General features: G+C 37.0%; 2 protein-coding genes across 2 annotated transcripts; one reads left to right on the plus strand and one right to left on the minus strand.

Annotated features, from left to right (window-relative positions):
* Window positions 1-3,205: 3,205 nt before the first annotated feature.
* LOC128508708 (cytochrome c oxidase assembly protein COX15 homolog) lies at window positions 3,206-14,598 on the minus strand. Its single transcript, XM_053480154.1, has 9 exons — window positions 14,422-14,598; window positions 13,368-13,549; window positions 9,061-9,183; window positions 7,501-7,687; window positions 6,943-7,110; window positions 6,781-6,862; window positions 6,553-6,707; window positions 5,438-5,551; window positions 3,206-3,870 (listed from the first exon to the last, which is right to left on the minus strand). Exons 1-9 carry the CDS (start codon window positions 14,494-14,496, stop codon window positions 3,739-3,741), a joined length of 1,218 nt encoding a protein of 405 aa, XP_053336129.1. The 5' UTR covers window positions 14,497-14,598; the 3' UTR covers window positions 3,206-3,738.
* Window positions 14,599-14,828: 230 nt separating this feature from the next.
* cutc (cutC copper transporter homolog (E. coli)) lies at window positions 14,829-24,390 on the plus strand. Its single transcript, XM_053480155.1, has 9 exons — window positions 14,829-14,941; window positions 17,123-17,193; window positions 17,315-17,374; window positions 19,788-19,997; window positions 21,369-21,404; window positions 21,514-21,647; window positions 22,907-22,934; window positions 23,704-23,809; window positions 23,893-24,390. The coding sequence occupies exons 2-9, from the start codon at window positions 17,124-17,126 to the stop codon at window positions 24,002-24,004; spliced, it is 756 nt and encodes a 251-aa protein (XP_053336130.1). The 5' UTR covers window positions 14,829-14,941; window position 17,123; the 3' UTR covers window positions 24,005-24,390.
* The last annotated feature ends 2,698 nt before the right edge of the window (window positions 24,391-27,088 follow it).

Genomic DNA, 27,088 nt, shown 5'->3' on the forward strand with positions numbered 1-27,088 from the left:
GATATTTTGGCAAAATGTAAAAATCCAAAGGTGAACGTCAATTGTTTAATAAGGTCTTGCCTCAGATCTCAATCAGACTGATATACAGTATATCTATATATATTAGAGGTTTAATTGCACACACATCAGCAAATTGTAAATACATATGCAAGGCGATAGATAGATCGCACATAAAATGTGAGTGAATGCTCAAGCTGTTAAATGAACGTTTCATTTCAAAAATAAAAAACAGCACTGAATCTCTTTATAAGGAAATTAGGTTCACAGCGGTTCTTTGTCAAGTGTGGGTTTTAATTATGGATCAGGCATTTCCTACAGTAACAATGTGGCGTTCAAGCCTTTTAATTGATTCCACATTTAAAATAAATAAATAAATACAGCAGCTACATGAACTTTAAGCGATGAAAGCTAAGGGTTGAGTGATATTTGGCATTTCCATTACAGTGAATTATTAGCAATCAGCTATATTCAGTGTTTAGAGGTGTGGCCATGTCAGGACACAATGGACATAAACATTAAAGCAATAATTTCTGATTAATGTCGGCCAGTATTGCCAGTTAACCGTATCATTTTAGCTGCCCATCAATTCAATGTCATGTTGTTTGTGTAACACTCAAAGCTCCAATCAGGACAATTTTCTTTTTAACTGTTCTTTTCAAAATGCCACAGAGGATTGTGTCGTGGGGGAAAAAAGAAATAGGTTTAAAAGAACATTTCCCCTATTTAAAGGTCAAAACCTTTACAGTCTTGCTACGTCCTGCACCGTATTTCTTTTAGTTCACAGGCACATAATGTAAGGGGCAGTATGTTTAGAATAAGGCAAGTTAATTGATTCAAATTTGTTTATACTTATCAAAGGTACACATACTGCACTTCAAAGCAATTTTAAGTATGCGAACATTCTCGTAAAAAGATGAAAGAAAGGAAACGCACAACAATCCCAAGAACTGTTATTCGACTTGCCTCACTGAATATTTCATAAAAGAAATACATATACTGTCAATGTGCGAATAAAGAAATGGCAGGATGTACGATTGTTCCTGGAAACAGTGCATAAATTCCATCACGAGTGAATGAACGCGCACATATTTACTGGCTAAACAGATGGTTAGTTCATGTTTTATCCACCACACACTGTTGGAAGTGTTATCTGTTGTGGAGGGAATTTTTTTTTTTGGGCAATTAGGAGGTTTTTAAAAACATTTATTATTATTATTCTATAAAAAAAAAACAGGGTTTTGTTTCTGGCTGTCAAAAAGTTCTCTGTTTTTTGGTTGTTTTCTGCTCCCCTCTTCACCATCATGGGAAAGTTTTGTTCAGGCAGTCGCTCCTGTGGTACCTGTTCATACGCGCATGAAGAAAATAATAATCTGCTGTATTAACTGTTACTTAGCTAGTCTCAACTGGTTGCACTGCAAACAAAAAAGTAACTTGTGTATATTTTGTACAGAAACAATAATAAAAAAAAACTACAACTGCTATGCAATGATGGGTGAAGTGTCTAAATTGTTGCAGTGTCATTTAAGTATTAAGATACAGTATACATCACCTGGCTAAAACAACGGGTGCACACTTAGAATGCAATGCATTCAACTGCGTTTAGCTTTAATCATGACAATCCTGTTTTGTGTTAAGTGTGTAAGAACCACTCTCTTACAGTTTGAGTCCTGGAATATGCCTGTACAGTTCCATCATGAAGATCAACTGACTTCATTTCATTGCCGACGTTGACTTCAACGTTTGCTAGTCTGGACCTGACCTACTGAGGCGACCCCAGATCATGACACCGCCTCCAGAGGTTTGTACAGCGGGCTCTATGCATGATCCCTTCTTACCCTGACCCGCCCATTACCCTGGAATAGGGTCAGTCTGGACTCATTAGACCACATGACTTTTTTCAACATTTCTCCAAATTCCAATCTTTAGTTCACTGGACAGTTTTTAACCCAATTCCAGCCATTTTTAATCTACTTAGTTGTCTTCTTTGCTTGATGCAAGCCAATAATGTGACCCTTCTGAAAAGTTTTGACAGTGTAATGATAAAACTGATAATGACAATGTATTGCTTCCACTTTATGCTTCCTCATACAGTATAATGTCACACATTTTGTTGCTAGGTGAATCCTCTAGGCGGCATAGAGACGTAGTGGTTAGCGCTGTCGCCTTACACCTCCAGAGTCCAGGGTTCGATTTCCACTTCCTGTCTGTGTGCATAGAGTTTGCATGTTCTCCTCCGGGCTTAGTGGGTTTCCTTCCAGTTTCCTCCCACAGTCCTAAAACCTGCAGATTAGGCCAATTGGCTTTACCAAATTACCCGTAGTGTGTAAATGCATGTGAATGTTGAACGGAGATCCTACCAAGGTCATACAAATGGGAATAAATGCAGTGGTCACCATTGGCCTCCAATGTCCCTAGGTGGACTACAGAAGGTCCTAGTTGGATGGATGGATGGATGAATGGATGGACCAAATCTTCTTAAATACTGTATGATGGGTTTCAAAATTCAGTTGAATAAATTGAAGTCAATTTATGTGCATTTGGGGCAACATCAGCCATGACACTGCTCATAATCAGATTAACATAATGCTACTAATTATTTACAAAAATGTTAAATGTAATTAATAGAACTTGATATGGCATGCATTTTCAGAAAAATTATTAGTAACAGGGTGAAGTATGACTGCCCTTATCACTCCTAAGATCAACATTTTTTTAAATAACAGCATGTCAGGAAATGTGTTAGTCCTATCACAGTGAATTTACAATTTATTATTTTTCATTTATTCATTGACATTACTTTTTTAACCGTTTAAAAAAGTCACAAAAGTCACATCTAATATAATGAAATGTCTGCAGAATGAGCTCCTTTTATAATTGGTAAATAAACCTCTGTTTACAGATGAAAGTAATGAGTTGTGATGTTAAAGACAATAAATCAACATCATCTGATCAATCAGAAATGAGAACTCAAGTTACTGCACGTGGCATCAATTTACCACAAACACAGGACTGGAAAAACTAAAGACTCATGAAAAACATTATTTACTGACAGATCATTTTTGTTACCTGGAAGATGGTTATGAGAACAGTCAAATTTGTATGTAATGAGCATATGAATGGTATACATGAATAGTACATTTCTTTACAGTTTCTTCTCAGACAATATAGAATTTGACCAACTCCATATGAGCTCAACTCCAATTTGAAAAAGTAACAGTAAAAAAGGTCTGTATACCGTATGTTTCCCATATATTGAAAATGAAGCGAAGAGAGGACGGAAAGTCATGATTACCAATTTATGTGAATAAAAAAAGGTGGAAAACATGTATTGTTGTAATGTACTGTATAAATAAGCTACAAATATATTTATATACTGTCCTTATGGGGATTTGAACAGTAACAGGTGGTTTGAAAGAGGTTGTGGCTGTTACCAGGAAAAACGTAGATCAAAAAGGTACTATAAATGCAAAGGGCGTGCAAACTTTTGCACAATATACTTCTGGGCACATCTGGTATTCCAAATTAATCCAGTTTAACCTGTCATGTCGAGAGTGACCTGATATATAACAAGCTGACAGTTTACATCATCATAAAACATTTCAACTTTAATCCGGGAACCCAAATGTCAGATGATATTACTGAACTGTACATCATGGGGTGAGATTTGGGTCGGAAACGTGACACAGTAATGGAGTCTTTCAACTAGTCCTGGTGGGAATCGAGGCAGAAAGTCAGGAATTATTTGGCAACCTTGCGTAGTTCTGCGAGGACCCAGATGGCGAAGGTGAGCAGTGCTACAGATCCGGATTGGTGTGTGGCTGCCAGGGAAGTGGGCACGTACATGAGCAACGTGCTGATTCCTAGGAGGACCTAGGAAACAAACAAATCAAATTCAACATCACGGCATTCGCCATTACAAGCAAGGCATGTTTAGGAGGTGAGTATAGCAAGTATCGGAGGAGAATGCTTTGATTCATTATAACAACGTGTTCACTTGCTAGTTGTCGTCAAGCGTCTTGTACCGACTTTCATATGCAATTACTATTTTTTTCCACTAGATGTCAGCACCATTTCCATGTGTGACTTTCTGGCATCTGGTTGGTGTGAAAGTTGGGCATCTGGATCATTATCCACTGAAAAGTCGATCACATTCTAGCAAAGTAAAATATCAGAAAAACCTATATATAATTTCTTCAAATAAAATAATTAAGATTCTACAGTAGTCTCACTTCTAGTCAAATGTTCTTGAAATTTCAAGCAAAAAAAGGCTGGCTCATTTAACTTCTTTCAATAAATCAATTTCTTTAAATTATCTAGCAATAGAACATGACTTTTTTTTTGCTTAAAATATTAGTAACATTTGGCTAGAAAAAAGCTTAAGCTCCAAATTAATCCTGATATAATTGGATAAGAAGATAAAATTAATCCAGATCTTTCAAATCTTATGTTTGATTTTTTTTCCCCTTTTTTTTCTTTACTAATCTTACTAAATTATTCTTTACTAATCTTGACTAAATTCAAGAATACTTTATGTACCAAAATGTCGTGAAATCGATGTCTTGAATCTTTAGACATGCTTCAGCAAGAAGGACAAAATACAATTCCCTCTCTAACCTGCGAGTCTCCCACATTTGCACAACTGTGTATATTGGTAAAACCACAGCACTGTAGTCAATACTAACCTCAAGAAGTAGTTATGGCAAATAACAGCCACTTTGAAATAACAGTCGTCACTTATTGCCCTGCATCGAGCAAACAAAGGAATTGATTTAGAAATCCTCCAATGTATTACTATTAAAACCTGGAAGGGATAAGTGCTGAATAATCTGCTTCGTGAAAAAAATGTGGACAGGAGAAAAAGTTGCACCATGCAAAAAAAAAAAAAAAAAAATCAAAAAATTATGACCAGAATGTACTGTATGTACCACGGCATCATATCAATAGAGTTTTTTTTTCCCCTAAAATAAATTTTAACTTGATAAACGAGCGAGGTCTTGATATACGCTTTGTGTGACTTGATCACAACTGAGACAATGGTTTTTCTCCCTTTTGCGCTGTGGGATTGTGAGTAATCGCCTCCCATGCTCAGTCTCAGTGTGTGTGCGTCACTCGTTTAGTCACATGGAACGAATTATGCTCGCAATCCAGTTTTTAACTGGATATCAAATGTCTTCAATTATTATTAATGCAGACACAATAATACCATGTGTGGTGTTGCTCATATAAAGCTGTACCTACTGTAAAGACTGTAGTATGACAGTTATAGAGTAAAAAGCCACTGTACAGTTCTAACTCTTTAGTGTCAATTAGAATTTTTTTCCTCTTTAACACTTTAAGACGTGTTTTTTAAAATTATTATTATTTCCCTACACATTTTAGTTATGAATAGATACCCTGATGCTCGGAATTTCTAAATGTACACCAGTGAGCCACTGACCTGTGTGTATGCCGTGGCAGTCAAGCAGCCGATTGCAATCTTTGCCCTCCTGGGCAGCTGCATGCGTCTGGAGAAATAGAAGAGGCCGGTGATGGCTGCTAATGTGCTAATGCCCTAAAAGAAGATAAGCAACTATTTACTTAACAGCAGGAAAACCAGGCTACAACAAGACAATTAGGAAGGTTGGGCTTTATTTCAGCAGGCTGCTCAACCGGATAGAATCTTTTCATCTTTGGGTGACTTAACTTTTCTCGAGTCTGATATGTCATGTTTATATTCCGATATAATGACCTCACCATGTTTGAAATGGAAATTAGGGCAAATGGCAAATATAAAGACAAGCCAATTAATAATAAAATTAGTGAATGAGTGGAAAAAAAAGAATCAATATAATATAAAAACATATGAAATAAACTTAGTTATTATTGTGATGTTACAACATTGTGGCTAAATAGCATGACTTTGAAGTTCAATTTAAATTTATTCATTGAAGGTTGCATCAAAGGCACATAAATATAGACTTTTTTCTATCGGTTTCTAATTTCTCCAAAAGTATTAAACATATTTTAATGTTTGAATGATAAAGGATTTGGTCTTGGTTGTTACGTTTTTGTCAGTGGTTAGGTTTTCTCTAGATGGTGGTAAATTTCCCAGGTTTCCCAATTTCTCTTCCTTTGTTCTCTGTGAGTTCTTTCTCCTTTGTTATATGGTATTACCATATAAAAGTGAATAAATTAGATGGAACATCAGAAACAACAATCATGCATGCTGTGTGTATGTCTTCCACTCTCTCCCAGCGGCAAGCGGTAGAGACACATCATTTGCTCTTCTCGTATTTTAAACTTCACAATCTAAGGGCTCAGTCTGGTCTTATCATTTCTAAACTTAGTTATGGTCAAAGTAAAGAACCTACTTGCCAGTTGATTGTTTGCCGACACATTCTTATTGTGAAGAATAGCTCTGTTAGCGCTTCAGATATTTGCTTCTGTTTCATTTTAATAAATTTAATGTTAATCACTTTGAAAAGATCAGTCTCCCAGTAAACATTGTTTTTCATTCATTGTTCTAGATGAAAAATCCCTTTAAACCAAAGTGCAGAGCTCACTCGTGCTCACCAGTATGCGGTGGTCAAACTGGACAGTGGTGGGGTTCTCAAAAATGTTCTTGATTGTTGGGGAGAAGGCAAGAAGATCATCCGGGATCCAGTAATCGCCCATTTTGGGGAAAGAGTTGTACACCAATCCGGCGTCAAGGCCGGCGACAAAGGCTCCTGAGAAGAAACCTAACGTCCTCATCCTTGCTAGTTAGAAACATTCATTTAATTTTTGGACATTAGTTCTCACCTGAGAGAGCTGTGAGAAAGACCAATGCCCCTGTGCCCTTAGCAAACCTCCTGAGCTGCACAATACGTCTGGAGTCAGGAAGCTGTGGAAAGGAAAAAGCTTCTTGCAATTTACACTATTAGGATCAGAAAACCTGGTTTATGTATATCCGTGTGTATATACCTTATTGTCAGGTAGCATTAGTGTGAGCCCTGTCCAAAGACTGCCGCAATAGAGTAAAAGAGCTGAACCAAGATGAGACGCCAGCCTGTACTGACTCACACGAGGAACGTCATACGAGTCTGGCTTCTCCTCCAGTCCACTCTTCACCATGTACCAACCCAGAAGACCCTATGAGGAAATAAAAAAATATATATACATTAAACCCCCCCAAAAAATCGTATGAAGTATTTAAGGAGCTGTCATAGTCATAGCAAAATACCACAGACACAAGGCGAGGTCTTATGGGAGAAGGGTAGTTTTTATTTAGGATAATGGAAAAAAGAGAAGCAATCAGTTTGCTCGACTCTGGAGTGTGTAGCATTGCTCGTAGTACTAGTACTTACTGTAGTTTACACCGTGACATATATGAAAAGAGAGAAAGATAGATAGATAGATAGATAGATAGATAGATAGATAGATAGATAGATAGATAGATAGACACACATATATACTAGTGTACTGTATATATTAAGTGTGTAAGAATTATTATGTGGTATAAGAATAGTTACTATACAGTACCTGGAAGAAAACGAAGCCACACAGGCCCACTACACGAGCCTTCATCGAGCGGTTGAAGTAACCTTTCTTCCAGAAATACATGGCAGGCAGGATGTAGGCTAACCCCACTAGCCTTCCCCACATACGGTGCCCCCACTCCATGTAGAATATGAACTTAAACTCTGTAAGGGTCATGTCATGGTTCATTCTGTTGGAAATCGAAGTGATGTATTAGATAAAAGTGAACAGATATTAGGAATAACAATAAATAAATAGCTTATTCATAGCATCGAGATGAGGTATTGAGCAAGAGTGTCTGCAGGAGTGAGTGGTTTGGTTGAGAGTGGCTGGGGTAGCGGGGATATGTAAGGAAGCCAAGAATGTCTGCAGGAGAAGGTAGCAATGGTCAAGAGTATGTACCAGATCACAAGTGATTGGTGAATGATATCTGCAAGAGGGACTCGCTTTGGTCAAAAGTACATGCAGAAATGAACTAGATTGATTGGCGAGATTGGTGAGAAGGGACTCCGAGAGAGAGAGAGGAATTAGTAAAAAGCATCTGCGGCAGTTGGTAGGATTGGTGAACAGCGTCTGCAGGAGTTGGAGAGATTGGTGAAGATCGCCTGCGGGAGAGGGAGGGATTGGTCAAGAACACCTGCGGGAGAGGGAGGGATTGGTCAAGAACACCTGCGGGAAAGGGAGGGATTGGTAAGGACCATCTGGGGAAGAGGGAGGGACAGGTTAGGAGCGTCTGCAGGAGGTGGAGTGATTGGTATAGTGTGTTGGAGGGATTGGTGAAGAGCGCCTGCGAGAGTTGGAGAGATTGGTTAGGACCATCTGCGGGAGAGGAAGGGATTGGTCAAGAGCGCCTGCGGGAGTTGGGGGGATTGGTTAGGAGCGTCTAAGGAAGTTGGAGGGTTTGGTTAGGAGCGTCTGCAGGAGGTGAAGTGATTGGTATAGTGTGTTGGAGGGATTGGTGAAGAGCGCCTGCGAGAGTTGGAGAGATTGGTTAGGACCATCTGCGGGAGAGGAAGGGATTGGTCAAGAGCGCCTGCGGGAGTTGGGGGGATTGGTTAGGAGCGTCTAAGGAAGTTGGAGGGTTTGGTTAGGAGCGTCTGCGGGAGTTGAAGTGATTGGTATTTGCTGGAGCAAATGGGAATGGTCAAGAATGTATGGGGGGCGGGAGGATATTGAGCAAGAGTCCATGGTAGCGTGTGGAATTGGTAGAGAAATTCTGTCAAAGTAAGGGGACTGGTCAAGAATATCTGAGGGAGTGGGTGAGGTTTATCTAGAGGTCCTCCAAACTTTTATATCCTGTGGTCTGACATCTTTTAACATACCCTACCCCTTCTTAAACAGCAGCATGTCATGATTATTTCCTTTATTTCTTTCTGTTGATTTTGCCTCTGGTATTATAAAAATTCAAACTGCTAAAACTGAAGAACATGTTGCCTTTCACATTCAAAAACATAAACATGAAAACCTGATTAATTGAAAGAAAAAAGAAAGAAAGTAAGAAAGAAAATATACAAATACAGTTAATATAGAATGGAGTAAACACAAGAGATAAATCAGGCTCACATTTTAAATTCAGGAAACTGCTGGTATTTGGAGAACTCAGCCTCCCACTCAGCCTGTGTCTGTGGTGGCTTCATCTCCTTCACCAGATGCCAGTCCACCATTGAGAGGCCCGACTCGGTCAGTCTGGATAAAACGAATTAAGCAAATGAAATTAAATTGTGGTCATATAAAAACACATCCATGCACAGCAGAAACAAGTAAATTTTGGAAGGCTATAACTAATATAAACTATAGCGCCAACTTCAGTGACAGCTAGGGATGTAGAACCTTGTTTAGGACCTTGTGGGACCTCTTTTCCCACATATAATTAGGGAAAGGTAAGGCTTACGGATCTGACGGATATTACGAATACGACAAAGAGGCTGAAAAAAGGTTAAATGCATTAACATGTCATTTAAAAAGACCTGTTAATTATTATAGCCCTAGCAAAAACACATTTCATGTTTATTACTGCCATTGTCCATTATGGTTATTATCATTCATTGTGATTCATTATTGTTCTTATAACCAACCTCTATGTTCCATGTACAATTCATTTCTAATGATTTCATGTATTTTTTGAGATCTACGCATAGGGTTTTTGTTACGATTTCAATTCCTTCTTCTTAAGGTCAAACCATAAGTCACACAGGCAATAAACTTGGTGAACAGGTAATAAATTCTGCAGATAAAAAGTGTGATGAACTTAAATGAAAATAAACAAGGGTTCTTTAAAGCAACACATTTTTTTTTAACATTGTCTTGCATACATATTCATCCTACTGGCTTCCTGAAGGACTTTTTGGCTCTCACTTTTGGCAGGTTTTTGGCTTTTATGTTCAGACAAGTTTTTTAAATTTTTTTATTTGAGGATGACATTGCAAAAATGCACAACTAAAACATGCATATTATTATTGCTATAATTATTAGTCACAGAAACAACCATAACAACACAAGATTTTTATGAATCTTTGATTTTTTCTTTGCCTAGGCGCCCCATTTTTGTTTGTTAGCCGGTTTAAATGTAATAAAATCCAGTTTATCATTTTGCCTAAGTTGAAGTGTTGAAATTATAAAGCCTCCCCATAACTGGATCGCTTCTAGATGCTAGACTGCACTTCTTCCTTCAAAAGTGAGCTTCCTTACAGTATTTTATAGTAAAAAGCAATTCATTATTAATATTGCCTGAACAACTCAAAATAAGGCAAGAAAGTTTAAATAATTTTTTAGGGTTTTTATTATTCTTTTTTAAATTATATTTATTTTCTATAAAATAGATAAAATCTACAAAAAAAACTAAAATTTGCTTTTGTTTTACCCACCCATTTTTTGAGGTTTATGAACATTTCATTTGTGAATAATACACTTTGGATAAATAACATTGACATGAATAAGCAAACCTGACTGATGCGGCTTGCAGTGTTGTATTCTGATTGCATTTGTTTTTAAATTTGATTTAATAAAAAAAAAAAAAAAAAGATTTGATTCTTTTTTTTAATTCACACTGCGATTATTTTATGCATATTGTGACGTAAACCGATATATTTAACTATCAAATAAACCATTTTGTACTCAAACGTATTTATTTATACGTAATAATAATGGTGCAAATGACCTCATTATGACCTCATTAAGAGAACCGCATTTATTTATCGACTCAGAATGATTTAAAAAAATTATTATTAACAAAATCTATACATGTCCAATTATGTGCATATTATCAGAAAAAAAATTGCAACCCTTTGCGATTTAATAATTGCATAAATAAGTTCATACAGTTTTTTTTTTTTTTTTTTTAGCTGATTAATTTAATTGTGCAGGTTTTGTAAAGATTGGGAAGAAACTCATTTAGTTACACATTACAACTTTTTCTTTTGCCAATCTATTTCATTGTTTTTGTTATTCTGTACAAGTTTGCATTTAAGTTGGTAAAATGTTGCTCTTCCTTTATGATCCTACAGGTGGCACACTTTACACTATCACAAACTGGTAGGCAGCACGGCATCCCGTGTGGTGGAGCATATTATTTGCTAAGGGTGTTTAGAATTGTCTGGGGGAAAAAATATTGATAATAATATTAAATTGTGAAACTTGCAATACAAATTGAATCATCACCTAAATATCGTGATAATATTGTATCGGTTAGACCCTGGTGATTCCCATCCCTATAGTTTAGTATATTATATTTAATACTTTATAGCTTTATTACTTCTCCTTTTTGCTTTTTACTTACATTGTATCTTAAAACAGTATTGTATCTGCCTAAACAATACTCACCATCAACGTTCTAATAATCAAAGATTTTTAGATCATTTAACGTAGCTGAACAACTACAGGACCACATTGTCTTTGCTGTCTGAAGAAAAATAATCTAAGTGCGAACCCAGCTTGTTGTACACTTAAATACAATACATAAGCTTTTACAGGCTGGTACAGCATTTGGAACAGGAGAGCAGTTGGCGATGAATACATACAGTACAGTATGCCATTACATTATACACTGTACATAATACTTTCACTCTATTCAGCTTTCCCCAGCATAAAGCACAAACTAGAATTTATGTGCATGCATACAGTACTTGTGTTTATTTTTTTTTTAACCAGATCATTGCTTATTACAGTGGTGTCCTGAAGCAGCCCTGCAAAATGAATAAATGAAAGAGTGGACTAACAAAATAAATTATTTAGCTAAGTATTAGTTATTAGATATGAATAGAAATCAGAAAAGAAATCACTGGGAGAAAATGCTGTCCAAAGGAGGTTTTTAAATACCATGCACCATAAAAAAACAAACTTTTATCAATAAAAAATGACTACATACAATAATACATTGTACAGTGGAACCTCAGCATACAAATGCCCTCCCTTATGAATTTTTGCCTTAGTAATCAGATTATCTGAATTTACATTATTTATTTAGTATCTACATATGTATTTATAACATACAGATTATAATATTAATATGTATTTTATTACATATCAAAAACATAAACACAGAACTGCAGTTTTAATTGTTTTTTTTTTATGTTGTACATATAATACAGAAAATGTGTGGGGCGAAAAAGCTGCATCTGACGTTTCTGCAACATAGAAGTGACCACTATTGCTTCCGAAAAAATTTAAAGTAGCTAACTTAAGTCGTTTTGGAGAAATTATTTTTGTAAATGCCCCAAAAATGGCCATTTTTAACGTCATACTGTCTCTCTTTAAACAGTTATAATTTAAAATGCTAATTATTCATATATTCTTTTGAATAATGATAATAGAATTGGTGTACTGTAAGCTTCTAGAAGTCTACAACCTGTAAAAATTGTTGCCTAAAAGCATTCTGTGCAAAATTAAGGATTTTTTTCCCCCAAATAAAATCTGTAGTGTCCGTAACCAATATATATATATATATATATATATATATATATATATAATTTTTTTTTTTTTTTGCTGTTGTTGCATTATGTTTTAATGATGACATTCGGGCTCAGTAATATTTTAGTAATATATCACAATCTAGGCAATGTAACAATCATTTTTATTTTATTTAAACCACATATATAAACATAACGGAGCAAAAATTATTTAATAATTAGTAATCCGATAGACTTTTTCTAAAAATAAATTGTCAAACGCACACAATAAATTATAAATTGTATAAATTGTCTGGGCAGATATTTTATTTATGATTAGTCTTTTTAAATGAATTATTGTCAAAACACATATATATATATACACACACATTTTTACATTTTTAAACCTCATTTGTACCAAAATAAAGAAGTAATATCAAATCTAAATTGTTTTTTTTTTTACAATTCCTTATGAACGAGCAGTGCCTCTTCCAGTTTACACACCTGGGTCCAAACAAGCAGTCTATCACTGGACTTTTCCACGGTATTCACTATGCCACATGATTGCGTAATAGCTTCTCCAGTAAACACAGCACTTCCTGATTCCTGATTCAGTTAGGCAAAGAAATACCATAGGAACATATGATCACATGTTTTTATGGTTGTTTCCATTTTTGTCTATGACTATAAAATAATAATAATATTCATAATCATAATGAAGTGTATTTTTGTGAGGTCAGTATTTTTTTTTTTTGCCACACCATTCCCATATTCCAGTACCAATCAAATTTGCACATTTTAAAATTTATCCAATATCCGAAAACCCTTGTCGAAACACACCGACACATGATCCATATAGTGCGTTTTGTTTTGTTTTTACTTTTTTAATTGGTCATTAACTGATGTTGCCTTTCCGGCCACTCGAGTTCAAAAGATTAAACTAGTAATACAACTCAAAGCATTTTGTCACGTTGGATTGTTTCTGACCTTGTTACTCCTCCCAGAACAACAGCTCCCAGAACGAGGCCACTGCAACCCACCAGCCAGCGCCCTACAATGCGGTTTGATGCAGCACTGGGAAGTGCATTGGAGGAACTCTGTGCAGATAGAGTCTGGCCTACAGCGGTGGTCTTCCCTCTCTGATATAGCCATTGTCTCAAAGGTGTGACCTAAAATTTAAAAAAAGAAATAAATACAAGAATGTGAGTGTAAATAACGTATAGGAGTATGCTGATGAGCAGTTTAATACAGATTTCTGTCAGATTAGGCCCTTTACAGTATGTTTGGCACAACAGGTTATATTACATTTCCTGCCTTCAGGTTAGTGTCTGTATGGTGTTTCCAGGCATGTTTTCTCTGTTCATATAGACAACTATGTGGATGACCCAAACTAGCCCTATTTTTGCTAATTTGGTCCATCTAAATGCCATCCACCCTAGGGATATATTCATCATTAGGAGGAAACCCACCAAACACATTTAAATTCCAGGTGCACAGATGCCAAGGCAGGAATTAAACCCTCGACTCTAGATGTTCGAGACCAGAGTGTGAGTATTTATGCATAGTGTCTGTGTTGGACTGGAGTCCTGTCTTACGTTACGTTGATTTGTCTAAGGAAAGACTCTGATTGATTAAAATCGATGGATGAATTAAGAGATTGAACAGTTATTATACTCTCTTATGTTGGACATATTAAATATTATTAAGTCTTCATTGTACTGCATATCCATCTCAGTGATTAAAATATGTAAAGTTAGAAAGTCAACCTAAAATTTTCCATGCATGGTGTGTGTTGTGAATCCCTGAGCCTAATCAAGGTCATAATGATGAACTAAGATGTGGGTCACATTTTAATAAAAGGGTCACATTTTATCACATCTGGATCAGCAACTTCAGATATGCACTTGTCAATAACATGGCTTTCCTTATAACAATGCATCTACAATGAAAGCATGTGTTCATTCTTTTATTTATTTATTGAAAGATGGCACGTGATGCTTTCATATAGAATAAATGACGTAATCTAAACAGTTCTCCTTACATGATTCTGTTGAAATCCTTTCCCTGCGTTTCTGTAGCCGCACCGGACTACATGTCTGAGCGTTGGGAGCAGCATGATCTCCTTATATCTTACATAAAAATCACCTGCCTGATGTGAGGTTAGATCTCATTGAGGACTTCTTCACTGCAGCGCCATGATGCTTTACACTTCCGGGTTCAACTTTGATCTGCAGCTACGTCATACATCACGCGGAAACAAATACGTTGTATTTAGTTATAACATGTATGTTTTCGTTTTCATTTTACATTGTGCCTTTTTTAAAATATTAATTATTATATTTGTTTTAAAATAATTCCTCAAACCTAGCCGTAATGTCCGTTTTTTGGTCAGAGTTAAGTTATGGGTTCAATCCTAAATAACATACATGTAAAACATACAGAGCGCTACATAGTTTCCATACGCCGTTACGTCATGCTTTCTATAGTGCACGTGTACAGGGAGTAGGGAGCGATTTGGGAGTGAACCGAGCTGTCGTGACTTGTGGACGCCAAAACAGAAGGTAAAGCGAAACACGGCGAATTTAAAGCAGAGTCTGGTGTTAGCAGGATGCAGAGAGAGTCCTCGGCATTTATTTACAAAACCAAAATCACTTTGCGACGGTTTGAAGCACATTGAAGAAACTGTTATTTAATAAAATGTCAAAATGTTTCATCATGCAGTGGAGTCGAGCATGTTGGCTAACGACTTGGTGGAGTTCCTGCACTTTTTTTTTTATATATATATATAGTTTCCGGACAGGATTTTTTAATATATTTTTTACTGTAATTGCTAATAATATAAGCGTTGCTCAGCGTGCAACGCATGGATACAATACATGCAAACGAAATGAATTGTTTTTGCACTAATACGACATGACATCTGGTGCGCATGCGTAGTTAGCGTAGAGGCGACTTGCCATAAATGGCTCGAGACTCTACAAGTGATTGACATTTTTTTTTAAAACACTAATCAATAAATGTTTTTAACTTTAAAGAAAAATTTGGGACCTCTTATGATTCTTCAATCTGAAAACAATTTTTAAATTAAGCTTATTTTATATATATGTGTGTATTTACATTTTTTACTATTTTGTTTCCAGTTTAACCCTTTGAAAAAAAACAAAGGAATGAGTAATTAGATGTTCCTTATAGCATTATTTTTTTCTTCACTTAAAAACCAAGTGCAGCATTTAAACAATACAAACTTGTACTAACAAATACAAGAGTTTAACCTTTACCTGAACCACACTCCGTCATCTGCAATAATTATTATTTCTAAACAAACTGAGCAAATAATTCAGTCCTACCACACAGAATAAAATTGTGTAAATAGTTCAAAGTGTAACATCTGTGGGATTAAAAAGAAACGGTGATGTAACAGGAGCAACAACCGCATTTTTTATATTTCTCATGTCCAGCTCTGAGAGAAGGTCCACCTGTGACAAATATGGCAGATTGACATTAAAGAACTCTTAAAAGTCTTGAGGAAAGTTTTTAAACTTAATCTAATAATAAAAATATATATAATTTCAGATATCATGATGCCTTCTCTATGGTGGCATTATGGACAGTGTTTTATTTCTGAAGGATTCAGCAATAAAAGTGTAACTGTTACATTTCCAAAATGCCAAATCTTCCACGTGGAGTTCATATACATGCCGCATTATTTTTTTAAACTTTTATTTTTATTTTAATTTAAAGATGCTCACAGAATGGCAATAAATGAATGTATACTAATTTTTTATGAAGTGGTTAGGCTTGTGTCCAACCCCAATGTGTGTGTGTGTTTGTGGTGCCCAAAGACATGTAGATCAGGCTGAATGGCATTTCCAAATTGGCTGTACCATGTATATGTGTGCCCTGTAATAGATTGCCACCCTGTGTGCCCAGCCTCATGTCCTAGATCTTCTGGGATAGACTCGAGGCCCAATTGCCCCCTGAAGTGATCCTGTACAGGATAACAAGTACAGTATAGAGGATAAATCAAAGCCATAATGAGTCATGTGACTAGAGATCATCATAATACCTGACGAAGAAATGCAGCCGACAAAGAGCTAAAAAGAAAGAGATGCGATCTGACTAACAGTTTCAGAGATAGGAAGAGGCAGTGAACACTTTAATCACAGTCTTGTACAGTCAGAGAACAGTTTTCAGACAACTGAAAGAAGATCTGAGTGTGAAATCTGACAAAAAGCTCAAGAAATATTACTTTTTCGGTGAGTTTACACAAGTTGATACTATAAGGCCGAATTATTTTTGCACTTCATTTGGTTTGCAGTTTCTGGTCATGTGGTTTTTACACACTTGCAGTGTAAAGACACCAATATTGTCTGAATGTTCAGTGGTATTCAAGCCGTTGTGGCCAGTATCGTCATTCACAGACTCGCGGCCTTCTTTAAAACGTTTGCACCATTCATATGTGTTTTACTGTGGCTTAGAGTCTCTTCACTGTCTTCTGTTAATGTCCCAGTTTGACTTGAACGCTGCTCGTAATAATGGAAGTATTTTTAATTTGCTTAAAAGGGCTTTCTACTACAGTGACACATTGTAGATCGGACTAGAGGCAGTAAAGCTTCGTCCGTGATGCATATATTAGCAAATAAAAAAAAAGATTTTTAAGTTTATTATTTAGTACTACTGTAGGTGTTTCCAAAAATCTTTAACATGCCTCTCTATTTTATCTCTATAATCTGCTTTTGCAGGATGGCGGAAGGCTTCCTGATGGAGGTATGTGTGGATTCAGTTGAGTCGGCAATAAACGCAGAAAGGGGAGGTACAATCGCAAATGCGTGTTCACACCCACATCCAAATACTGTATTCGTTTATTTACCGTCAGTTGTCTGTCCGTCATGTTCTTAGTACAGATGTTCTGATGTTTCTGATTGTGGATGCAGGTGCTGGCCGTATCGAACTGTGTTCCAGTCTTATTGAAGGCGGCATCACACCCAGTGTTGGTGAGTCAAAAAGACCTGTGCGTCAAATGAAACGGTTTGCGTTATCATTAATCCCAGCTCTGACAAGGAATGAAAACTACCAGTGAAATGCTTTTTGATATCAATTAATAAATCAATAATTTATTTATATAACGCTTATTAACAAGTTAACCGAAGTGCTTACCATAAATAAAGAAGGCAATCAATAAGGTAAAGAAAACATGCAATCAACACACAAAATTTAGAAATCTAGAAAATACAAAATGGATGGACATTAAAACAGAAAGCCGAAAGCACATATAAAATATTAAGAATATATCCCAACAACATTAATAATGTATATAATCATATGGTAAAAACAAACGTAAAAAAAACAAGGATAATAAATTTTTTTTTTTTATCATAACCTAATAGTCATGTTCAATTCCTCCTCGTCACTAGGGGGCTCCCACATTAAGGCTATTACTTCCACTTAGTTGGGAGGGCCGAAGACTATCATGTGTTTCCTCGGAACCGCGTGACGCCAGCTGACCCCATCTTTCCGAACTGCTCGCTCACGCACCGTTGGGGCGGCGTAACACACTATCGTTATCCGCGCTATCCGCTCCTTTTACTTGCGTGAGCTCACAGACGCCCCTGATTGTCCGTAGAGCCGTGATTAATGTGGAAGTACAAAGTCCCTTTCATCCCTCTCCTCTGAGAGAGTTTGGCCAATCAGCTCTCTAGACCTCCGGCTGCAAGAGGTTACAGCATCATCTGGGAATTGTTGATGATGGGGGTGAGCACTTTACCACTGCACCACTCGGAGGCCAAAAAACAGAATTTTAAGAGAATTTTATTACTGTATAAATAAAAGAAACATATTATCTACTTACTATAAACTAAAAGCTAATGTAAATAAATGCATTTTTAACTTGGATTTAAAAGTACCACAGTTTCAAGTTTAGGAGCCGCTACAGCAAATGCATGATGACCAAACCGTTTGCATCTGAATCTTGGCACTTCCAAAAGAAGATAAGCAGATGATGGGAGTGCTCTGCCAGGGTTACGAAGTATGAAGAGATCTGTTAAAAAAAAAAGATGTGGACAGGCCATGAAGGGCTTTAAAAACAAACATTAATAATTAAAAAAATATATTAAAAATAATTAAAAATATATATTTTAATGTGGTAATCTCTGCATGTACCTTACTGAGTGTTTTGAGTTGTTTTTCTCTTTTTATTTTGATTGACCTGTCTTTATTTTCCTTTGCTTCTTATCTCCATATGTCCTTGTACTTTCTAAATGTGTGCTTTATGACATAAAGGTCATTTCAGTGATGTGCACACATTTCAAAATGGTGAAAAATAAATAGGATAAATTTGGATTTAAAACACAGGCATTATGTTGCCATCACTTTATCATTGTGTACATGTTGGTTTATGTCTAATAGGTGTTTATATTGAAATTAATAAACTTAAAATGCATTATGTCTAATTATAATAATAATAAAAAAATACAATGTTTTAAGGACGTATCCATACAAATTCCTCACATAATCGCTCACTCATCTTCTATACCGCTTTATCCCGTATTCAGGGTCTCGGGGGGCCTGGAGACGAAGCGGGGTACATACTGGACAGGATGCCAATCACAAGACACACACCCATACACACACTCACACACTCATTCACACACTATGGGCAATTTGGGAACTAGCCCAACCTGCATACTGTATCTTTGGACTGTGGGAGGAATCCGGAGTACCCGGAGGAAACCCACAGAGCACAGGGAGAACATGCAAACTCCATGCACACAGAGACGGGAATCGAGCCTGGCCAGGAATCGATCCCGGACCCTGGAGGTGCAAGGCGACCACACCACCTTCCTCACATAATATTTGTCTAAATTACTATTTTAATACCCTGTACAATGCTGACTGTTTATGAATTTCATAAATGATTTAGCGCAGAGCAAGGAGAAGAGTAAGGAGAAGTGCTTAGCTTTGCATCTTATTTGTTTTATTAGAAATAAAGCAGCACCCACTCCTATTTGCTGGCACTAATAAAAATGATGTGTTTATATAAAATTGTATACGTTTTCATGTTTGTATAAGGTTTCCCAAAACTGTGTGCATGCATAATGTAGCATAATGTTAGTTATCCAATACATGAAGCTGATTGAAACGAAATTGTAATTTAAATTGTACTGCGTTATGGTGCTAAATTGTAAACTGATGTTGCCTGAATTGGTGACTGGAGTTACCATCAGCTCTTTAGTAGAAATTTTACAAGGTGAGAATCGAGGTACCGTAACCAGAACTTAATCTACTTAGTCTCTTTAGTGTCTTTAGTGTAACTTTCGACAGCTGGCCACATTTGGTGCTGTTTGTAAACTGTGCTTAATGGCCGCACATGCAGCTATATCAATACATGTGTAAACACTCGTTCCTTAGGTCTGCTGCAGGTGGTTAAGGAGAACGTGCAGATCCCCGTGTATGTGATGATCCGACCTCGAGGAGGCGACTTCCTCTACTCCGAGCGGGAGGTGGAGGTGATGAGGAGGGACATAGAGCTGCTGAAGAGACACAAGGCTGACGGATTTGTGCTGGGGGCGCTGACCGAGGATGGACGAGTCGATGCTGAGCTCTGCATGGAGCTCCTGGGTAAATTCAGCCCTGCAGTCCTGGATAGGAGGATTAAAGTGATACTTCAAGTGCCAACGTGGCTAGCATCTAAACCGCTTGTATATAAACTGCTAGTGCTTTTGTAATAAAGTCAATAATTGTATGTATGTGAAATTAGTGGAAGCAAGTAATACGCATTTTGTAAAACAAAAAACATGGTAATTATGGCCTGAGTTAGGAGTTTCAGATGAGTTCTACTTTTATTAATGTAAACAGCAAGACAAATGCAAAAGTAATTAGGGGATTTAAGGAATCATACAAGGAATATCAGGAGGAATTGCTTGACCTTTTAGGTAAATCTTGCAGAAAAGGACATCCAAGAAAACACAATAAATACAAACCCTAGTTCATGTCACTACAGATAGAAACAGATCTCCCGGAGACGTCGACAGATCAGGATATTTGTGAAATTTGAAGACAGGGATAAAGACAGGGTGGATGAAGGGATTTATGGCCTGTGCATATTCTTGTATTTAAATTTTTTCACAGACAGTATTATTTGACTACTAATATAGTCAGGTCCATAGATATTTGGGCAGTAACAAATTTTTTCTTATTTTTGCCCCTGGACGCCACAACGGATTTGAAATGACGGAATCAGTATCTGATTTCCGAAAGTGAAATTTTCAGGCATCACAGTGGCGTTGAGGATTCGGTTCCCACCTCAGATCTGTGTAAGTTTCCTCTGGGTATTTAGGCTTCCTCCCACTAAAACATGAAGGGTACTGTAGGCATAGTTTGTGGGTCTAAGTGTGTCTAGGTTGCCATATCCCAGGTACCTCATGCCCACCAAGACCCTGAACAGAATAAATAATTTAGAGAATGAGTGGGTGGAGACTTAAAGTTTACCTTGTTGGTCTTCTGATGAAAAAATATTTTGTTTAGATGTTGACCAGCCCCTTCTTGGCATTGCTGAGCTTGCTAGAGCATTTCTTCTTTGTACCAAATTGTCCATTTAACCACTCACAAAGTTTCTACTCTCTCTGATTGGGCTGGGACTTCCCATGGCCGTCTACCAACTGCAATGCAAAGTCAACCTATTAGTAATTAATGCCACTTTTATTTGTCAAAAATGAATTGTGCAACAGACCACAACCAGCCGTCAAACTGCTTTTTAGTCAATTACTCTTGAGTCATTTCTAAAAAATAGTAAATGCAATATTTTCATTAAGCCCTTTGATAAGGATGAAAGTCTTTGTGAGAGGTCGAATCGACACTTAAATCGCATCTAGCAAACTGTTGTTGAAGCTACAATACAAATACTCAATCACCGTTTAACTGTTCTGTCTGACTCTAGATCAAGCTGAATGAATACAATGACAATTCTCGTATCTTTTATCTCCATTCCAGCTACTTGTCGGCCGCTGCCAGTTACATTTCACCGAGGTAACTCTTAAATATATCTCAATTGAGGTACTTGAAATAGATAATAATCAAGATGCTATCAGGTGTGCATTGTTCCTTTTTGAAAGACATGTTTCACTGTGCGTTCCAGCATTTGATATGGTCCATGATCCATGCGTTGCCGTAGAAACCCTGGTCTCCCTTGGCTTCGAGAGGATTTTGACGAGCGGCTGTGACAGCTCGGCTCTGGAGGGTTTACCCGTCATCAAGCGTCTTGTAGAACAGGTCTCAAAATCAGGATATTTACTGACCTGAAATAAAAAAATAAAAAAAAAGATCTAAAGGTCCAAATATAAGTGATCCAAGTTCTACAAATGAACAGTTTTTTAAATTAACAACTGAATGATCAGTTTAGTTCACTTGAATGGGAAGCCGGTGTATTTACGCTCTAGGACAGACCAAAACAAATAGTTTGAAAGGTCTAAGTCCAGTTCCAAGTGTTGTGTAATTGTACTGTAGTGAGACAGCAATTTAACAAAACATGAATGGAGGTTGCAGGTGAAATGTCTTTCAGTATACACGCTGCTAAAGTGACCCGTCCCTCAAAAACTAAGCCAAAGGACTAAAAGCAGCAGTACTACAGAAAAACAGTGTGCTCTGAATACCAACACATAAATACTGGATGAAATACATTTTATATTTTAAACCACCTATTTGTACTGTATAGTGTCATTTGTCAACCTTTTACACACTTTTCTGTATTTCTGCATAGATTTGACCTAAATTGTGATCAGATCTTCATTAGATCAGTCCTAAAACTAGAGGTACTTTAAAAACGCATTTAAGAGCTCGGCTTTTACATTTATTTCTTAATATCTTTGTTAGAAAATGTATGTAACCTTTACTCTGAGTAATTGGTAAAATGAAATTAACTGACGGTCCTTCAGTGTTCTCGAATATGTTTAAATGGTTGTAAAGTTATATTTTAAACAGCTCTGTAGAACATTAGGTTATGGTGGGTAAAGCAGTGCTAAATATTTAACTTTTTCTGGAAAAATGCTTAAGCATGAAGCTAAGCCCACTAAAAATGATCGTGTTTCAGACCAAAACTGAAATTGTGTTTTGTTATTATTATTATTATTATTATTATTATTTAACATTATATAACAGCTGTTTAGATTCATTTTCTATAAGAGCATGACTTTTTCCATTATTTTGTTCATTTATAAATATGAATATTAGGCACATTCTTATAATTTAGCGTTTGTCCTGCAATTAAAACCCCATTCAGAGATGTTAAGCTTTCCTGCTTTTTGTCTTATTTTATAAGACAGAAAGAAGCTGTTATGGTAATGCCTATTTAAACTTCTTGTAGCATAAGTGGCAAAAAGATCTAGCCAGTCATTACATTGACATTGAGTTTTAAACATTAATTCCTCTTTGAGTCCCAACACCTTGTCCTTGATTACTCTGATGTAGTATATCAGTGATGCGCAATGATTATGTATTTAATAATAAAAAAAAACAACTCTTTTTTCCAACAGGCAAAAGACAGAATAATTATAATGCCAGGTCAGAATTTTGACTTTTTTATTTATTTATTTATTTATTTAATATTGTATAATGTTATATAATGTTGTTGTTTTCAAGTCCGTTTTTTTTCATTGCATTACTGTCCATATACAGTAAGCACATACACTGTGTGTCAAATTATAAAAATGTGGACAGTAGGCCACCAAGGCCTGGTTCAGTATTGTTTTTTTTTTACATTTTATCTTGCATACCTTGAATAAAACGAGGCATTCTTCTGTATTCTAGTTTAAGTGAACCTCTGCTCTGTAATTCCAGTTTTTTCCCCTGAAATGAGAGGAATTTTATGTGATCATCTGCTGTTGTAGCTCACCCACCTTGGGGATTGACATGTCGTGTAGTTCAAGATGCTTTTCTGGTCATTATGGCTATACAGGGTGGTTAATTGCCTTCCTGTCAGGCTGGCCGCTCTCCTCTGCGTTCTGAATAATTTTGAGGGCGACAACCATGTCCCGCTTAACATCACAGAGATCAGCGTTCGAATGTCTTATGTGAACAATAACTGAAGCTCTCGATTTGTGTGGTGTGATTGTACGCATCGCACTGCTGCCACGTGAATGCCAGATTGGATAATCGCATAAGCACGTGTACACGTGGTCCTTTTAAAGCAGCCACCCTTTGAATAGACTGTCTCTATACAAAACTATCATACGGACATACTGTTTTTATCTTCACACAGGATGATGAAATGTACGTTAAAGACAAGACAAGAAGCATAAATTTTCATCAATTGCATAATTTTTCGCCTCAGGTGGAGGCATCACCGAGCGTAACCTGCAGAGGATACTGGAAGGTTCTGGCGCGCAGGAGTTTCACTGCTCGGCACGTTCCACCAAAGACTCCGCCATGAAATATAGGTACAATTCTGAATATTGAAAGTCTTGTCTCTATACTGTATGTCACACCACGTCATCTTATGCCTCGTTCCTTCTCTCGACAGAAACTCCAGCGTGAATATGGGAGCGTCCCTCACAGCACCCGAGTATTCGCTCAAGGTGTCCGACGTAGGAAAAGTGCGCACTCTCAATGCCATTGCCAAGAACACTCTCTAGGGGGCACTCTATAAAGAGGCGATATTTAGGGAGCAGGTCCTCCTTGAACTGGAGCGAGTCCCAAAGTCTGTTGTACTGTTTGGATTTCCTAAAGAGAGCTTTTTTTTTTTTTTCTTTTTAAGAGCTGAGTCTGTGTCTCAGTTTTCTTTCTCATACTGAGCCATAATACAGTGATTCAGTTACACTGGTATGAAATAGCACACATTTTTATTCCTGCTTCACCGACGCTCATTGATCAAAATGTGCTTGTTTATTCGCATTATGTGGTTCATTCAAATTGCCCATCTCTGTAAATGCCATCTCCTCTTGATTTCTCGCTTCATTCAGTCTCACCAGTGTCGTTTTTTTTCCCTCAAATTAAAGTCCTCGATTACTGTGATAATTAAGCAATAAGTCATCCAGTTCTTTGCTTGAGAATAAATCACCACATGTTCCTCACACGGAAAACAGAATACAACATAACTTGATTTGGTGGATAAATAACTTTTTCTAGACCCGGATTCGTTTAAAGGTTATTTAAATAGATCGATTTATATCCATTAATCATGCAGAGTTGAAGAAAGGTAATGCTTTTGTTGAAAGGCTTTGAGAAGGCAGTGTTTATGAGAACTGAAATAAGCTTAAATAAATTAGGATGTATAAAGATGTTTACAGACAGGTTCATGTTCAGATCCTTTCTTATATAATAAGTGTTTACAGTTCTCAGGGTGGTATGCGTCACAGCGTCATTGAACATGAGTCTGCAACTTTAATTTATGGTAAGAGAAATGCCTAGTAAGTGACAAATTCTCAAAGTCTTAAAACAGTTGACAAATGCAACACTATACAGTATGTTTTACTCTTACGTGCAATCTGGGGCTAATATTTACTACATACTACACTGTATGATTTTAGAGAAGAATGCAAAACTCATAACTAACTTTTTAACCCAAAGATACGTTGTACATAACTGTGTTCTATTATCTAGATACATCTACTGTAGATCTGCACGGATTATTTGTTTAAATCTACACTGATTATCCATACAAGGCGGGACGGTGGTGTAGTGCACCGTTGCCTTGCACCTCCAGGGTTCGGGTTCAATTCCCAGCCAAGCTAGATTCCCGTCTCTGTGTGTTCTCCTTGTGCTTGGTGGGTTTCCTCCAGGTACTCCGGTTTCCTCCCATAGTCCAAAGCCATGCAGATAAGGCTATTTGGCATTTCCAAATTGCCCATAGTGTGTGAATGAGTGTGTATGTGTGTGTGCCCTGCAATGGATTGGCACCCTGTCCAGGGTGTACCCCGCCTGGTGCCCTAAGTCTCCTGGGATAGGCTCCAGGGCCCCCCAACCCTGAATACAGGATAGATAGCAGTATAGATGATGAGTGAAAGTGAGTGAGTGATCATTCATAACATTACCGAATCAACATTGATTGATTATAAATTGTAAACCAGTAAACTAATGACATGATCACGGACACCCAAAGCTCACCCATGATTGGTGGAATCTGGTCTGATTCCACCGATCGAGCCAATGCAGAACAACTCCGCACAATAGGCACAATAGAAAGGAACCAGGATACCCAGAGCGCCACAGCCATCTGTGCAGGCTGCTGACCTGGCCTTCAAAGTCTCCAGATCCTGATTCGATCGAGCACCCATGGAATGCAAACAAGTTTAAACGATGAGATGAGAATAACTATTTTATAAATGTGGCACATTCTGTGTCCCAAACCACATGGTCTTTGTGGTATTTTCGCAGATTATATACTTTTTATAGAGGGACTCTATAAATTTTTTTTTTTAAATCGCATCTACTGTATTGCTTTTTTGTGTAGCGGTATAGCATTGGCAGTCCACAGACTATAGCCAGGCCCCTCCTGAAGAGGCTTGGAGGAAACAGCGAGGTGTTAGTAAGAAAAAAGTCATTTTTAAATGTAGTTAATGATTAGTAAAAACACAAAGCAAGCAATTGATCGCACGGGTGGATTTGAAAAGAAATATTTTTGAAGTTCATAAGTAGTACTTGGAATGTGCACATGAAAAGGTAAGGAGCAGTTATTTTTTCATAGAATGTACTAATATTAATTATGTATACTCAAGTACACTGTGCTAATACGATTTGTAAGTGCTTTTTTCCCCACTTAATACACATGAATTTAAATTTCCTGAAGGATATTAAATTATGGCTATATATAAGATATTAGGGTGCCAGGAAAAATAATGTTTGCATATGGTTTGTGCTCAAGTCCCAGATTTATTCTGTACATACATAAAAAATTATAGTCCAGGATTGTTTACCAGCTGCACATTTTCTTTTTAAAAAAAAGGCCTTAAAAACAGAATGTGGTTAAGTGTTTAAGAACACTTATTTCAGTCGCTTCAGCTTTTTTTAAACAATAATTATTTCTTAGACACCAGAAAGTTCTGTATGAGTGATACACTATGTTCAGCAGGGACACAATGCTTTCGCCCAGTGATTCATCACAAGGCTGTTTTTACCAGGTTTGGACATTTACATTTAGGCATTCGGCAGACGCTCTTATCCAGAGCGACTTACATTTTTATCTCATTACACATCTGAGCAGTTGAGGGTTAAGGGCCTTGCTCAAGGGCCCAACAGTGGCAACTTGGTGGTTGTGGGGTTTGAACCTGGGCTCTTACGAACCGTAGTCCAATGCCTTAACCACTGAGTTACCCCTGGACACCATCACAACCCACTTGGTGTCTGACATTTTAGGATCAAAGAAAGCCAGACCCACCAGCATAGCAGTTAAATATCATGAATGCCGCATAAATACCTTTGTACAGTAACTCATCTTTCGGCTGGAATTCTTTTAGCTGTTGCCAAAATAATTCAATAAATCTTAAATTTTTTGTGCCCTGAGAGTGGCTGCAACATATCGAGCATTGACCATGCTTCGACCTAGACTGGATCTGTCCGTTATTCCATACTTGTGAGAACAGTTTAAAGAGTTTTGAAGTAGAACCACTTGAACAGTGAAGGATCGAAGACGTTGCTACAATGAGTTCATGTATTAGATGTCCACATAATAAACTGATAAATGGCTTCTCTTGTCGCCATTAATTTATTTATAAGTCAAT

Source organism: Clarias gariepinus, chromosome 20 (assembly GCF_024256425.1).
Source record: "Clarias gariepinus isolate MV-2021 ecotype Netherlands chromosome 20, CGAR_prim_01v2, whole genome shotgun sequence".
NCBI lineage: Eukaryota > Metazoa > Chordata > Actinopteri > Siluriformes > Clariidae > Clarias > Clarias gariepinus.